Source organism: Pieris napi, chromosome 4 (genome assembly GCF_905475465.1).
Source record: "Pieris napi chromosome 4, ilPieNapi1.2, whole genome shotgun sequence".
NCBI classification, from domain to species: Eukaryota; Metazoa; Arthropoda; class Insecta; order Lepidoptera; family Pieridae; genus Pieris; species Pieris napi.
The window spans coordinates 4300711-4318301 of record NC_062237.1 but is presented as its reverse complement, the minus strand read 5'-3'; the positions used below and the strand labels follow the sequence as shown (position 1 = coordinate 4318301).

The 17591-nt window shown below is 31.6% G+C and overlaps 1 protein-coding gene across 8 annotated transcripts in view; it reads left to right on the top strand.

Annotated features, from left to right (window-relative positions):
* The first annotated feature begins 15386 nt into the window (after window positions 1–15386).
* The window catches only part of LOC125048801 (protein-L-histidine N-pros-methyltransferase), a 61197-nt gene continuing 58992 nt past the window's right edge, over window positions 15387–17591 (top strand). Inside the window, exons 1-2 of one of the 8 annotated variants that reach the window (XM_047647701.1) lie at window positions 15809–16017; window positions 16755–16958. In XM_047647701.1, the coding sequence (XP_047503657.1) occupies window positions 15955–16017; window positions 16755–16958 (267 nt within the window). In that variant the 5' untranslated portion in view covers window positions 15809–15954. The other 7 variants (XM_047647703.1, XM_047647705.1, XM_047647702.1 and 4 more) reach the window with 7 other exon arrangements.

Sequence of the window (17591 nt, the reverse complement as noted above, 5' to 3'; positions counted from 1 at the left end):
AATCGTTCGAATTTCGTACAAACTTTTTCCTGGTATTAAAAGTATTGCGTCAGCCACAAACAAACCATAGTGTAAAGAGCGAAAATTGCTGATCTAATAAGCCATTATGTTGCATAGCGTGATATGAAATTCACATCAGCCTGAAGCTAGATTAACTTATAAACTTCACGACTATTAAACCTTCGGAGATCATAATTCACACTACGTTTTGCCCTATCCGCCACTCTGTGTGTAAAACATTATTTCATACTCGTGTTGATATTATTAACGCGAGACTGAATGTGTGTATTTTATAATATATAGACACATCTTTAATGAATATATCATCCATATATCACCATACATTTTATGGTAATATTGCTAAATTAAAGAAGATTAAAAATCCCGATACCGAGTGGTCTTGACACTTTTTACTTGAAAGGCATGATTAAATGCATGTCGATGTACTTGTGTCACTGTATGATAGCCTCGTATGTCAAAAAACCATTTATTTTTTATTCTTAGACTCTTATGTCATTAAACTGCTATAATCATGAAGTAAGTAATACCATCTAAAACTATGGACAAAAACACATAATAATATTTTAACGAACATTGAGGTTATTATTCCAGAGCGACGTTATGTAAGTAACTTAGTGAAACAGTGGAAGGTATTACAATTACAATATTTAATAGACTCCAAAAGAGTTAATGGAAATCCATTCCAATGGAATCCATCCATTTTAAAGATTTTCAGAAGCGTAAGTCGAGAAGGTTGTTCACGGGGTAGTAAAGGTTCGAATTATCGAATAAGTTGGAAATTAGAAATGATAAAGACGCATTATACAAATTTTATATTAGGTTATTGCTAATTAATTAATTAGAATTTAAAAAATTATGATATTTTCAGAAGCAAGATTAAGCTACTTTTAATTTTTTCTTATTATTTATTTTTTAGCGGTAAATATTCTAAAACGTTAAGGTCAAGGACACATTGAAAAGCAACAATAAATCACGAGAGGACTTAATAACATGCAGCTGTGTATAATTGTTCGAAATTAGTGGCAATTGACGCCCAATTATCAATCGCGTTAATAATGACATCTTCAATTGACAATCAGACGAAATCTATGCTTTGACGTATGTATCTGTGGCGACATGAAAGCGATATAAAAACTCTTTTTTCTTATAACACAGCGTAAACTTTAAGAGTTGACGCCAAAACATTAACAGAAAATTAAGTTTCATAACATAGATAGTTAATTTGTTTATTTTAATTTTAAAAATATCATATTAAGTGTAAATTTTATTAAGATTTTAATGCATTGCCGCCACAAGGTTATGGTTTTATGTTCAACAAAAAGTTTAAATAATCTAAGAAGTAGCAAAACAGTCGAGACCATATATAATTGCTAACAATTAAGTTATTACGAATCAACCGGTTACAATGTGGTCTTGTAGTTCTCTATAATTAGATTTAATTGCTGAAGGACCTTTAAGTGCACCAGAAGTTTTAAGACTTAAATTACGATCTCGATGGATCAAAAATTAAGCCCCTTGATGGAGGATAAAATTACAGAGCCTAACTACCTTTGGACCTCCAGACATTCTTAAAGATCTCTTAACGTGTTTAACCCCAAATCACTGTAAATTATTATTGGAAGTTTACATTATTAAAATAATGAAAATGATCGCCTCGGGACCCATGCGTGCCTGGTTGCGAACATAAAAACCTCTTGGGGCTATTAAAAATAAACAATAATTGGGCCGGCCATTCACGCATGTACACTCATTAAAACAATTAAATCTTGATTGAACAGAAATTATAGCTGTCGATTCTTAAACATGGTGGTGCGTTCGCCGGAATCCGCTCCGAAAATGATTATCTTTGATTTTAATATCAAATAATTATTTATGTATGTGTGTATTCGTCCCACGCTTGTAGTCTTTAATATGTAATTAACAAAATTGCTGACGACGTTTTTTCGACATGGTTTAGATTTTTTGTTAAGGATTACTCATTCGAATTTAATTTCGTCATATTTGTTTTTTAATTTGACGATGTGATTATTTAAATTATTCATAAGTGTTCTTTAATTATAAAACCAATTAATATGGAGGTCATATTTCTCTTTTGCTAAGGCATCAATCAGCAAAAATTTTCTTAATTCAAATATCTGTGTCTTCTTTCTACTCTTTGATACCTTCGAGCTAGCATTTAAGTGATATTCAGGCAGAAGAATTAGGAATAATATTAAATCTTAAGGTATTTAGAAAAAACTTGATAATTGATTATATAATTTTATTTACTGACATCCAAGGAAATCTAAGATATCTATCTATTATTTAAATACTATTTGCACATAAAACAACATATCGTATTGAAAATATTAAGAGTGGGAATTCATACATTTCCCATGCAAATATCAAAGTGGACATTTAAATAGACACAGATGCCTGATAATAACGATTGTGTGTAAAAGGCGTCATTACAAATATCTTCATTATATTCAAAGTAACACTTAATACCGCCGTCTTAGCTTATTGATAACGCTGATGGGATCGATTCCTGAAGGATACAATAACAGAATAATCAGAGAAAATATTAATATGCCTGTCCAAACCTCAGCAGTGGTAACAGATTAGCATAATATAAATATATCCGTTTGTATAAATAGGAACTTCCTTATCAATACCACGCTAAAATATTGTAACCTGCTATTAAAATAATTACAGCCTAAACCTCATCTCAGAAGCAAAAACTGTAGCAGCAAATTATTAATTAATAACCTTCGCTACTAATGTTTTTTATTTAACTATGTAAAAAATTACTTGATACCTGCTAATTTGTCTATTCGTAGTATTAGAGTACAAATCAAAGAAGGTAACATACGTAATGGCTTAATCACTATCTAGCGATCTTTCAGACAACCATAGTAAGAAAAAAAAATACAATCCCGGGGGGGTCTTCCCTCAGAGATACGACCTCCAAATGTTCAAAAATCGAGTCTACTCCTCCCTCAAAGGCCGGCAACGCACCCACTAAAAATGGGTGTCTATGGGCTGCGTAGGCTGCCCTTTTTGGTCGTCCCGCAAGCTCGTTTGACCCCCTATTATATATATAAAAAAAAACAAGGTTCGTAACTAAGTTACGAAAAATAATTGAATATAACAATATAGAATTGTTTAATTACTAGTGCAGGCGTTTGTTTATGTTCTCTTCAAAGATACATGAATATTCTTACATAGTAATTACTAACAAATATGAATATATATTTCTTTAAAACTGCATAATAATTCTTCAGATCAAGAAATTTTAAGTATTCCTAGACGTTTAAGTAGACGCGTTGTATGTAAATATACCTAACTAGAAAACTCCAAATAACAAGCTTAGAGTTAGGCAATTCAATTCAGTTCGGCAGTGCAGTTGCAATTTGCAATTTGTAACAGGAGTGAGCCACAAGCCACTGCAACCCAGCGTCATTACGCCCTCCATACATATTCATATCTTATAATATTTTTAATTCAATTTTCCCCGCGAAACTTCGAAACCTACTCCGTTGAGTGTTGAAAGCTATCCAATTTGCGTAATACTGCCAAAATATCTCATTTCTACGCTCACTGTTGACGTAAATTCCAAAACAACGTATAAAGTAAACGCGATGGGCAAAAATATAACGAAGTACCAGTACGCAAGGTATAAATTTCCACGGCGTGCGCGAAAGTTAAGCCACTCACAAACACAATTCAAATGGAGTTTTCGCAATTCCATAATGCGCAAGTGGTCTGTTCGAGCTTTTGACTCTATAAAAAACGGAAAAAAACGATAGAAAAAAAGGAAACATTTATATTTTCATAGAGTTGTTATTTACGGTTCGATAAATACGCATAAAGTGATATTTAAAGCGCGGCCGGCACTCTGCCGATTAGCACTGTAATGGGATCTGCGCGAGCTTTGTAGGAATTACGCCGCTCTCGGCCGCCCGCGCTTGTATAAGCCAACCCTTTCAGCTTTGAGGCTATCAAAATTATTTCCGCGCCAAGATAAATAGAATTTGGTCCTGTTTTAAAACTAAAATCGAAATTTTGTTTCTTTAAAACGTTCACATCTATGATTTGACTGTATTCATTTGTTACATATAATAATGGTACTTAGAGTACTTTACTAAGAGGTAACAATTACTTAGATTTCTAGACCTAATTTAGTAAAAACTTCCTCCAAAAAAGCCTTTTGCCAAATCATGGTTCTTGGAATCAGTCGTTCACTAATAGGGTAGTCTTCACTACTTTGCACCGTTGTTTAAGTATTAAATTTGATAAACCATTAGAGCATAAATAAGTAACGTATGAGTAAAATACAATTTTAATGATTTAGTTTTCAAACATACAATTTCTTAGTATTGTCTTTTATTGACATAACCTTTACACATTTAAAGAAAAAAACTTTTTAACCGGATTAAAGTTATGTATTATAATATTTACAATTATTTAACATAATTTTAAATTTATCCGACGTTTCGCGTGCTTTACAGCGTGCGTGGTCACGGTGACTGAAGACAAAAGGTGTTGGATGTCTAAAGTATCACAGCTGTAGTAATTGTAAATTTATAATAATACAAAACTTTAATCCGGTTAAAAAGTTTTTTCTTTATACAATTTCTTATTAAATTAGCTACTGTAATTTAATTTAATAGATATTGAAAAAATATCTTTGTCAAATATAGTTTTATTATTTCTTAGAACAAACACCCATAAATCAATGTTTATATTCTTTTCCATACTGTTGTAATCCCTGTCCAATACAGCACCATATGCCCACGCTTAATTCCGTCTTCTGTATAAAAGATGACCCCTTTATTACTTATTAAGAAGCCTCCGCCAGCCTGACCCCATACAACGTTATTTATGTTGTCTAATAATAATTTGTATTAAATCACGGCTGGATTTGCTATCTTTGTTGACAGAAACAAAAAAGTAATGACATTTCACGTTCATGACGTTAAACCGGTAACGTGTAATGTCGTGTCTTTTTAAATTACAGTCAAAATGTTTGACGTTAAATGCAATTTATTCGAACTTTTTTGATACTTGTTAACCTAATAGATTGGTATAATTTAAAATGTTATTAGATGACTGTTCAGCTAAAGTACCTTTTTGTGTTTTATTCGTCGATAAATTGTTTTTGGTGAGTGCAATGATGAAGTAACTGTTTTACTAGATTTAAACCTTTATTTAATAAATTTATTTGTCAATTTGCAATTTTTGAAATGAAACTTTTTTAGGCGCATGGTACAATTTTTACTGAACGTTTTTTCGTCACTTAATATTTTAATGACAATTACATTCATTAAATTCCTAACATTTTTCTCTCCTTCTAAGTCTCGGAAGTCTAAAGTTTTAGATTTGTATAAATATTAACAAGAATTAAAAAATAGTTTGCCAAAGAAGTTACACTTCTGACATGTGTACTTTGTACGCGTTTTTTTTTTATTTCCATATGTTAAGCGAAACAACCTGTACTTTTGTTTCGTAGGTGCAGTAGTAGATACGTTCATGATATTTATGTATAAACTTCACAGTCATCAAACAAAAATATACGAGTATCAAAATCGGTTTTCGAAATGTATTAAAACTGTAAAAAATTGATTAGACAGCAACCATTCGTGAAAGTTGAAGTTCCCACCATGTCAATGTAAATTGTCTGCGAAAATTGCACATTTTCCTTTATCAGCGCAATTTTTACGGAAATTTTAAAGCTATATTTTCATTGACAGTAATTTCTTTGACTTCACGCGGAGTTAAATACGATAAGAAATCTCGTATGTGAACAATTTGAAGGTACTTCATTGAGATCCAAAAAAGGTGGGTATTTCCTATTAAAATTTAGAATAAAGTTCCCTTATGTACCATATATACCATAGATCATTATTATTTACTTAAATAAATCGTAAATGAAATGTAAATAATGTGTAGAACTGTAATCTGCGCCTACAATCAGTGGGACAACATACCCATACATGATGACCTAGAGTTTCAGACCGCATATAAAACTTCTCGGACCTTTAGTCTAGTCGACAAGTTGAAAATGGAACAAAATAGAGATACTACTCTTAAAATTATGTGCGATAGCTCATTGGATCCGGAATGACGTCTAGAAAAATGTGCTAAAAGCGTGTATTAGCACATAAAAAATTGCAAAAGTTATAGACCATTAAAGATGAAAAAATAATGGCATTTAGTTTTTTGCCAATATTTAATAAACTATTAATATTTAAGAAATTTCAAATAAAGATTCTGAAAGAGGAGGAAATTTCTAATAAAAAACGCCTGACTCCCAGAACTCTATCTCCATTATTTATTATGTTAATTTAACGCTGAAAATAGGTCTGCGGGTGACATTTTTAGGATTCGCGCGTGGCGTCAAAAGCGACTACGGCACATTAATTAATTTATTTAAGGTATTGAATATTTTTTTTTAAATTTGAAAAAATTATGGTGTGTTCTGAACACTATAATTAATTTATTCCCGTTGAAAATTTTACTTAAAGTTAATTTTTCAACAAGTTAAATAATTGTTAACTAACGAAATTTTCTCGAACGACCGTCTTAATTGTAAGTGAAAAAAAATGTTTAAATAATGGTCGTAAAAATATTTCGCTTCGTAGAGCCTTTCTTACATACATACTTAACAAGATCGTGCCATAAAAGTTAAAAAAATATTTATACTTTGTTTATAACAATTTTTTTACTTAAACAAAAACTTAAAAATCCATGTAATGATGTTAAAAAAAAATTTTTTTTTCTAAATCATCATATAATCGTTTTTTTATTAATACAAGATATTTATTGATTTGCAAAAAAAAAAATTCCCGCCATTTGTTGATAAATTTTTTTTAAACAAATTGATTAAATCAATATTTTTAAAAAAAAATTTAACACAACTTTATTACATTAAAAATTTTATGATTTTTAAAAAAAAAATGTTTCCTTAATAACAATTTTTAATTGTTTAGAATCGTTTTTTTTAATTTTCTATTGTTTAAATAATTAGTTAAGAAATTTTTTTTTCCTAAAAATCATAATTGACAGTCTTCTATAAAGTAACAGAAAAAAATTTTTTTTTAATCAACAATTCTATTGTTTATTAACTTACCAATTTGTTATAAACAAATATTCAACTTTTGTTTATTTTTTTTCTAAAACTTCTAAAATTAACAAAAACAACCATATATAACAAAGTATAGAAAAATTTTTTTTTAATTTTAAATAAAAGTAATATTCATGATAATCAAAAAATTTAAAAAAAATTTTTTTCTATACTTTGTTATATATGGTTGTTTTTGTTAATTTTAGAAGTTTTAGAAAAAAAATAAACAAAAGTTGAATATTTGTTTATAACAAATTGGTAAGTTAATAAACAATAGAATTGTTGATTAAAAAAATTTTTTTTTCTGTTACTTTATAGAAGACTGTCAATTATGATTTTTAGGAAAAAACAAATTTCTTAACTAATTATTTAAACAATAGAAAATTAAAAAAAACGATTATAAACAAGTAAAAATTGTTATTAAGGAAAAAAATTTTTTTTTTAAATCATAAAATTTTTAATGTAATAAAGTTGTGTTAAATTTTTTTTTTAAAATATTGATTTAATCAATTTGTTTAAAAAAAATTTATCAACAAATGGCGGGAATTTTTTTTTTTGCAAATCAATAAATATCTTGTATTAATAAAAAAACGATTATATGATGATTTAGAAAAAAAAATTTTTTTTTAACATCATTACATGGATTTTTAAGTTTTTGTTTAAGTAAAAAAATTGTTATAAACAAAGTATAAATATTTTTTTAACTTTTATGGCACGATCTTGTTAAGTATGTATGTAAGAAAGGCTCTACGAAGCGAAATATTTTTACGACCATTATTTAAACATTTTTTTTCACTTACAATTAAGACGGTCGTTCGAGAAAATTTCGTTAGTTAACAATTATTTAACTTGTTGAAAAATTAACTTTAAGTAAAATTTTCAACGGGAATAAATTAATTATAGTGTTCAGAACACACCATAATTTTTTCAAATTTAAAAAAAAATATTCAATACCTTAAATAAATTAATTAATGTGCCGTAGTCGCTTTTGACGCCACGCGCGAATCCTAAAAATGTCACCCGCAGACCTATTTTCAGCGTTAAATTAACATAATAAATAATGGAGATAGAGTTCTGGGAGTCAGGCGTTTTTTATTAGAAATTTCCTCCTTTTTCAGAATCTTTATTTGAAATTTCTTAAATATTAATAGTTTATTAAATATTGGCAAAAAACTAAATGCCATTATTTTTTCATCTTTAATGGTCTATAACTTTTGCAATTTTTTATGTGCTAATACACGCTTTTAGCACATTTTTCTAGACGTCATTCCGGATCCAATGAGCTATCGCACATAATTTTAAGAGTAGTATCTCTATTTTGTTCCATTTTCAACTTGTCGACTAGACTACTTATTCAGTAGTTCAACGGTACACAAATGTATACTCAACTAGCAAATCAATCCCAAAGTTATGTGTATGTGATGCTACTAATATAATATTTTATACTAGCGGACCCGACAGACGTTGTCCTGTCTTAACTATGAATATTGATTTCAAATTGGTATAATGAATTAAAAAATATTTCAGAAACAAAGTGTTTATTATTCTAATGCTTTATGTTATACAACATTCTTTGTTTGTTTTTCTGGCTCGCATATTTTTATATTATCAATATAATAACTCCGATCGAAGCATTTTATTTGAACGATATTCATTTTTCTTACATCCTCTAACGATATTTGCAGCACGCATTCTGTCAATGTTGTGTTATGTCAAACGCCATAAGGTTACACCAAAAAGTTCGAATTGTATGGTGGTTAAGTTTTCTTGAATTTTCTAATTTTCCGCGCAATTTTTTTATTTTATAAGAACCTTCTCCTGACAATTACAAACACAACAAAAAAAATCAGACAAATCGGTCGAGCCGTTTTCATGTGATGTCGTGACAACGGAAAACGGGTTTCATTTTTATATATAAAGATAAGAAGACTTAGTAAGTAGTTCAGTAGCGAAAACGTCATAAAGTGCATATAACGCAGGCGTGTTTAGTTTAGACGTCGTAGTCATGTATTATGGGGCTTCATTGTAAAAAATCATGCGAGCAAAATTAATCCTATATTATCTCACTAGCACTATGTATACAGTGGGCATGTCAGCCATGTCTACAGCCATTGAGGTCATTATAATCCTAAATTATGCAGATGTAAAATCATCCGAGCAGCCTTATAGTGTTTCAGTTGTCGGAATGTTACGGATAAAACTATTGTACCTTTTTGAAGGCTGATTGAGGAAGGGTGGTGTTCAATATCCTTTTATGTAACAGGAGGCTCACCTGATGTTAAATGATATGCCCATGGACAGTCACATTGCCAGAAGGTTCGCTCGTTGCCGGCCTTTTAAGAACTGGTACGCTCTGCCCTGCGATTCTGTAACTCACTTCACGAACTCACACAGCGGTTTTCGCATCGGCGGTCGCTCTGAAATCAGTCGTGAAGCAGTCATTGATTTGGCATTCTAATGAACAATAAACTACAAGCTCCCACCTTTTCAGAATGATGATGATCTGATGTTAAATGATATGCCCATGGACACTCACATTGCCAGAAGGCTCGCTCGTTGCCGGCCTTTTAAGAACTGGTACGCTCTGTTCTTAGCCCTAAGTCGAATTGGTTCGGCAATTCTTCAGTGGGCAGCTGGTTCCAAATAGTGGTGCGCGGCAAAAACTGCCTTAAGATATACTCAGTTGTGGAACGTCGGACGTCAACGGACGACGGTGATGCGGGTGGAATTTAATTAACTATTAATTACTTTAGATGTCATGAGGAACACGGCGTAATGGTTGCAGCTCCTAACAAACATTGTGTAAAACAAAAAACTTGGCGATTAAAAAGAGTGGTGGAGAGTTTATTGCCAGTTCTTCTCTTCCGTTCTACGCCCTTAATAACTGGCAGTAAATGTTTAATATGTATTTCTTTTTGACTTAATTTACGTAAGGTACATTGTGTTACCTAAATCAATAAATGATTTTGATTTGATTTCGTATTCTGCCTCGACGTCCGATGATGAAACTCGGCTGCAGGTATTAATTCAAACAACTAGTCTTAACACTCTCCTTCGTAAATGCGGTACAAGATACAGTGAGTTCTACAGTGTCATGTCATACTTGCACGTAACTTAAGGTTCTATAGTTATGTTGTATTAATAATATTTAATGCTCAACCGTTTTAACGGTGAACCAAGGTGTAAATCTTAACCAATATGAATATAATTTAAGTAAAAGACACTCGGGGCGACACAGAGCCACCGCCTGAGGCCGAGTGAATGATTTTTATGAAGCATTTAATTAAGAAGTAGGACCTAATTTAAACTATATGGGTATGCCCTAAAATACTCTCAGACTTCGGCCCTGGGACATTTGCATTTAACCGTCCATAATTACTGGACCTTAATTATTCACGTACGATGATCCGAGAGGAATTCGCCGCAATTTGTTTTAGTAATCTCGACGCGTTGGAAGGAAATATGTGGTGATCATTGCAATTATGCTACGCGTTGTGATAGTAAATAAGTGCCGGCAGCTTAATCTGAGGAAATGTGGCCTTAATTAATCAGCATACCTTGCCACAGAGCTTAATAAAATGCTTAGAGTTTTTTTAATCAAGGAAATTTGATATTCAGGACATTTTAGACAGTACGAATATGACATTGACGTTTAGATGACTCGTTTATTAATCAAGATTTCTGATTCGAATCCTGGATTAACACGTGTTTGAAGGTGTAACATCACGACCACATAACTTTTATAGGTCTTAGATTTCAAAGATATCAACTCTATAGATATTTATATAATTTTATTGTGAATTTCGCCGTAAGATGACGTCAGAGTGATAGGAAGTATCAATGTCAGCTAATAATTTCAATATTATAATAAACATATTATTAAAAAATCGCCAATGTAGCAACGTGGTAAGCTTGCTTAGACAAAATACAACATTTGACCACATCGCTTTAATTCTACACAACACCTTTAAAAATATAATTTCTGCTTGTTTAAAAAAAAGTATACATTTTTCAATATTGCAAGTCATATTTAACATAAAAAAGTAAGAAACGACGCCTGCGCATCACTCACACTTAACTTTCAGCGCGTTCACGCGCAGACGTCATTTCGCTTTTTAATTATGGAGCCTCTAACGAAGCCTCTGTATTAATTCACTGAACTTACAGATTAAAATACCTTATTCGATTTAAAACTTTATTCAAATGACTTAGGGTTTAATTTTGCCTGTGTTTACTGTACCTTAATACATTTTTCCCAGTTGAACATCTGCTTCAGACTGTCTACAACCGTTGCGGTTTAACTTAAGTAATGAGATATGATTTCAAGCCTTTATTATATTCTCAATCCTGTTAAACTTGCATTAAAATATGCTGATATTAACCTCACAATACTAAAGAAAAGAATACTTCCCATTTCCATTGTTTGCGTATTAGGAGTTCTATTACTTAGAGACCAGGTCTAACCGAAACAATTTTTGTTACAGCTTAGAATCTAGGATTTTAAAGGGGAATGAATCCATAGATAGACGTTAACTACGACGACTAGACTTGACGTAGTATGCACACACACACTTATACACCTCCACACATTGCACATTCCCACACACACCTAAATGAGCTAATTATTAGTACATTGTCTTTGTGAGTACCTAATATTCATCTTATATATTGGTTTTCATCAGTTTTGGCTATTTTTTTTTTCATTTAAATTGGTAAATATTATCCTTTTTTAAAGATTCTGTGCATTATCAATAAACTGTTATGTAAATAATTAAAGCTAAGAAGGAGATATTTACATCAGGTCAACACCGCCAAGTGGCTACAACGTGTGACTCTCATCCCTGAGGTCGTAGGTTCTGTCTCCTTTTCACCATTGGACTTTCTGTATATGTGCGCAATTGACGTTCGCTGGAACGATGAAGGAAAACATCGTGAGGAATCCGGCTTGCTTTAGACCCAAGAAGTCGACGGCGTGTGTCAGGCACAGGAGGCTGATTACCTACTTAATAAACGCCAATTAGATTGACACATGATCATGAAACACATACAGAATTCTGAGGCCCAGGCCTTACCTGATTGAAGAGTCACTGATTAATGAATATTACCTTAGACCTAATTAACAACAAAGTTCTATAATTGTTTTTAATTTAAACAGGATTGATTACAGAATTAAATTGTTTGAATAAATTATTATAATTATATATTTCATAAAAATAGCACACAATAGTAGCTACCTCGTAATACCTCAAGTACAATTTATTTTTACCGCAATTTTATACAAGAAGTTCCCATCAGTACACACTATTTAAAATACTTCATGGTGTAGCCAAGCATCGAATGATATGAAGCATCTCATCACGTACAAAATTGAATCCTTTACTCAACCCTTTGTCTTGTAATCGACTTCAATTATTCGAATTAAATTTAATTCATTTCCATCAGCACTATTCGTCTATAGTAGAAATCGAATTATAGATTTCAATTGCGAACCACAAATTACAGACATTTAATATACATAATTGAAATTCTATTTTCAAAATTGTAGAACCGGAGTAAATTTTAGGAATATGAGATTAACATCGTGTGATGAAGACGATTAATTTGTAACAAGCATGTCTTTTCACCTATTTGTCTATAAAAAAATTTTTTTAAGCAAAGACCATTAAATAGTACTGAATTATCATTTAATTAATTAATTAATAAAAAGCCTTTAATGCTGACACCAAGTATAATATGTTAATAGTTATTTAAGTTACATAATAAAACTTAATCTAATACAATATATGACCCGTTTTAGGTAATCAGCGTGTCCTGTGACACATAGGCCTCTTCCAGCTGTTTCCATTATTTTCTGATGTTAGCTCTTCTTGTCCAAGTTGTGCCTCCTATTCTCTTTATATCGTCTGCCCATCTCTTGCTCTGTCTTCCTCTTTTCCTTTTTCCATCGCGTGGTTGCCATTCTGTAATTATTTTTGTCCATTTCAACCTGCTATCTCTCGTCATTAGCCCGGTCCAGCGCCATTTCAATTGCCTTTTTTTTCTTTATAATGCCCTCTACTTTGGTCGCTGATCTTACTAATCTGCCTTATTAATTTTGAATAAAGTCTAGATATTTCACCAACGCGAGTAAAATGACTACTCCTTATACAAAAGATGTTAAGTGAACAAGATACAGATAATATTTGCGGTAACAAGCATTTTGTATACAGTTTATTAACAAAAAAGGCCGCTATTAACAACAATAAATGCGGTTGCACCGAGTCGATGTCCAGCTGAGGAACTTTATTAGAAACGTGATGATTATAATCATGCCGAAATCACTGATAGGCAGGCTACGTGATCTCTACGACACCTTCCGGCCGGTGTGAAAAATCATTACTTTTTGATATCTCAATAATTCAAAGTGTATCGTGTAATTGGCCCGTTTAGCGGTTACGAAAGTCGAAAAGATAATTTCTCGGTTTCTTCTCACCCTTAGTGACGGTTAAAGTGATTTCCTGCCGCGCTACGTGAAAATTTAAGCTCGCTTAATCCCCATCGAGCTTTTAATGACATTCTCTGAACAATAAACAACCTGCACGATGGTTAGCCGCAAATCATAGAAAGATTTGCTTTGATAAAAATAAACGACCGGCGAGATTACGAAATCAATATAAAATTGCATTTCCTAATGTCAATTGTTAGTTACGGAGTGCAATAAAGTTCCAATAATCATGATATGAAATAATTCTTGGGTGATGTGCTCGTGCTGCGTCTCTTTCTCTTTGGTACATGGTGGTCAGTCTATCTCCCTCGTAGCCCGAGGATCGCACGGGGTATGATGAACTCGGTAATGATCCAATCAGAACTGAAGTGCATCAAGTCTCGCCGCTGTGAGAATGCGGTTGAGGGTGCAAAAACTACAAGCACGGATTTAAATTAAACTGACCGCTTGCTTTTGTTTTAAAAACACCTTGCTCTTAAGATAAAACGATATTGTACAATTATACAATAATTAGTATGCCCTACAGCAACAACAGCGCACACATTTGCTTTGAACACAGTTTAATTTAAATCCAACATCGATGAACATCTCTTGATACAGCGTTGGTACTCTATAACTTCCGAGAGCGATTTTTCAGTTTCGATGTTACTCAATACAGCGCCGATGTCGCAACCTTGGAATGGGGCGGTACAAAAAAGCAACTTTGACGCTAGAAACGCAATCACTTAGAGTTACAGAGTTCAAGTGCAGGATTTGTCTATGTCTACACTATAAGGCTGGAATTTAATCATACTAAACTACCATAAGACCCTTAATAATATACCCAAAAACGTCATTTAAGAAATTTCTTTTCTAAATTTTAAAAATACTGAAGAACCGATAACAACCCGTCATATATAAAGTTATGTCTAACATACAATGAAATATGGGAAAATTATCTTCGAGTCTTATTAGTCACCATAACAACACTCTAAGTGTGCTTTTAAGGTATTTTTGGAATTAAAAATAAGTAATGGTCTCAAAACACTGGCTGTTACGTTTCTCCGTTGGCTTGTAATTATTTTAAATGTCCCGCGTGCGCCGGCGCATCCATCGTGAGGCCAACGCTTCGGGCGATCGGCGCGTGATCGAAAACCATATTGAACTGAATTGTGCATTATTTTGATTTCATTTTTTAATTGAAATGTAACAATGTTTGTCTCATACACGCGATAGGAGCAAATTAATGTTTGTTTACTAGTCGAGTTAGGTGAAGCGATTCTACAGAAGATGAGTGGAAATGCTATCAAAGATTTTATCAAATGCCGATTTAATCATTATGATATAAATAAATTCCTGGAAGCCTGCCTACATAAGGTATTGCTAAGAATAAGCTTGTTCAGCTGTTCACACCATTACGTGTGCAACCTCATCCTCACAGTGAAGACTCCTTTATACCCTTTGAGAAAAAGCAAGCACCAAATCTCAACCTCGACCAGTGTGCTATCGTATACCGGTTCGATGTCCCGAGTATAAAGTTTCGATTGATAATTTACTACCTAAAGTACGTCCCCATGATACGGTGATACAGAGTTCCACCTGAACAAGCTGTTTAGCAATTTATTACAGTATTTAACTCCAATACACGCTATAGTAAATATACATGGGTCCAGGACATGTTGATTAGTGAAACGAAATACGTGACTAAAAATCTTATCAAATTTAAAGCTGATTACCTCTTATCGTACTAATCATTATCTCATGAAATGTATGTTACATATCATATTCATACTTATAAGCGGCTCACTTCAAGTTACTACTCGTCGATTTGTTTGGTTTAAAAATGGAAATAACAAAGCGGTCACCCTACAATTTTCACAAACTCAAGATTCCAAACGTAGAAAAATCAGTAAGTTAACAAATATTTTACTAATATAATATCGAATTAGTGACAATTCAAATAACTGGAAAGAAATACACACATTACCTATAATTCTAATAATATAAGTTATAACTGATATCTCCGTGTTTTCCTTATACAGGAAAACTTTAAGTAAAAACTATTACGATCAAAGGAACTTTTAACCGGAAATAATATTTCTATAATAATTATTACTACTGACGTCTACCACTACAGAATTGACCCGATTGTTTTTCTTTATTTTCTTTAACGGTTACTGCAGTGATCGGTTAGTCACTGAGACAGTGAATGTACGGTCACGGCCAAGGTTGAACTAAAACTGGAACTTTACCTTTTACTTTACCTATGCGAAAACATTCCTAAATAATTTAGGACCAATTAAAACAATATCTATCCACAACGATCAGAAATTAAATTCTCTTGTGACAAACTAGTGATATCAAAATGATGAGTGCAGTTCTCCGAGAAATTGTAATAAAAGGAGCCCTTGAAAAGAAAGAAGAACGGGTAAGTAGAATTGAAGTTATTCATATTATTTATATCACATACGCATATTCATTAGGTAACAGCCAGATACAGCAATATAGTAGAAACAGACAAGAAAGTTAAATAGAATATAAAGTTAAAATATTCGATGCATGTTAAAACAGTGTCACGGAAAGAACCATTATTAATTAAACACCATAAACACTGTATTGGTAAATTCAAATTATTAGACGTACATTATTATTTTTTACTACTTTACATATGCATCAGTCCTTTCTGTTTACGTTATGAATAATAACACCATAAGTACCATTTTAAAATAAGCAAACAATATTTTGTATATAAATAAATAAAAATAGTGATATTTTTACATCCAATTCACGCCTGCGCTTAGTGTGACAATTGACAGCAACAGCTGTCACTCGCAATCGTATCAAAATATACTTGAAGTTCGAACTTGTGTTTCATATTGTGCAAAATCTTATGTTTCTTGCTTTTATTCTTAAATAATCATCAACATTTGTAATATGGTATTCAATTTATATTACTAGTAAACAATTAAACCACATCAAATCTTAAAAGGCACATATAATTATTAATGTTGAGGTTATTATTCGTAGGTATTGTTGTGCTAATTTCTTTACATATAAATGTGTAAATTATTTCTGTTAATACTATTTCATACTCTTTGTGAATCATTGAAAGTTACACGAAAAATAAATTGTTTAACAAGATATTCTTTCTCTTATTGTGTAAAGGAATACAGAGAAGTTTGTCCAAAACATGAGCACTTTGAATTACTTGATTGGGAGTTAAATTTACCTCTGGAAAGAAGAATTAGATATGAAGAGATGGCAAGTAGTGGATTGAATGGTTTATACAGACCAAGAAGTGCTTTGGCTCGCGCTATGTATGAAAAACATAGAAATGATAGATATCTGCAAGAATTTGATCAAAATGAGGTAAGCCTATTAAACCTTGTTTCATGAAAGATAAGTTTTTGTCATTAAATCTCTTAAAACTTACCAATATAGGCTTTAAATTGAAGGTGTTGTTTATATTTGTAGGTAAAATAAAAGAATAGTATCAATAACCAAGCATTTTATTGAATTGGGGAACACTTTATTTGATATATAAAGAATCAAATTTAGTTCTTTACTAAACCATTTATAAAAAATATTTGATAAAACATTAAAGTTGTCATAATTATACTACTACAACCAGTGTTGTCTAAGAAAACAAAAACTAAATATCAACGAGGAATTATATATTCAAATTATTAAGCTAAATAAGATATATATACTACTACAATTTTGTACAACAGAGAACAATTACTCATTGTCCATTGAATAGAAATTGCCTTTTTATTGTCATGTTTACAATTATACAATATAATTCAATATTTTAGTTCATTTTACTTACATATAATATTGTTTGTTAACGAACACATCTTCAATAAAATATCAAGCTGTAAATAAAGTAATAAATCCACATTTAAATCCATTAAAACCAAAACTATTGTACATAATAATACAAGTTTTTGTATAATTGTTTATAATGCACCCGTCAAGTAGCTTTCAGCTAGCAACATCTTT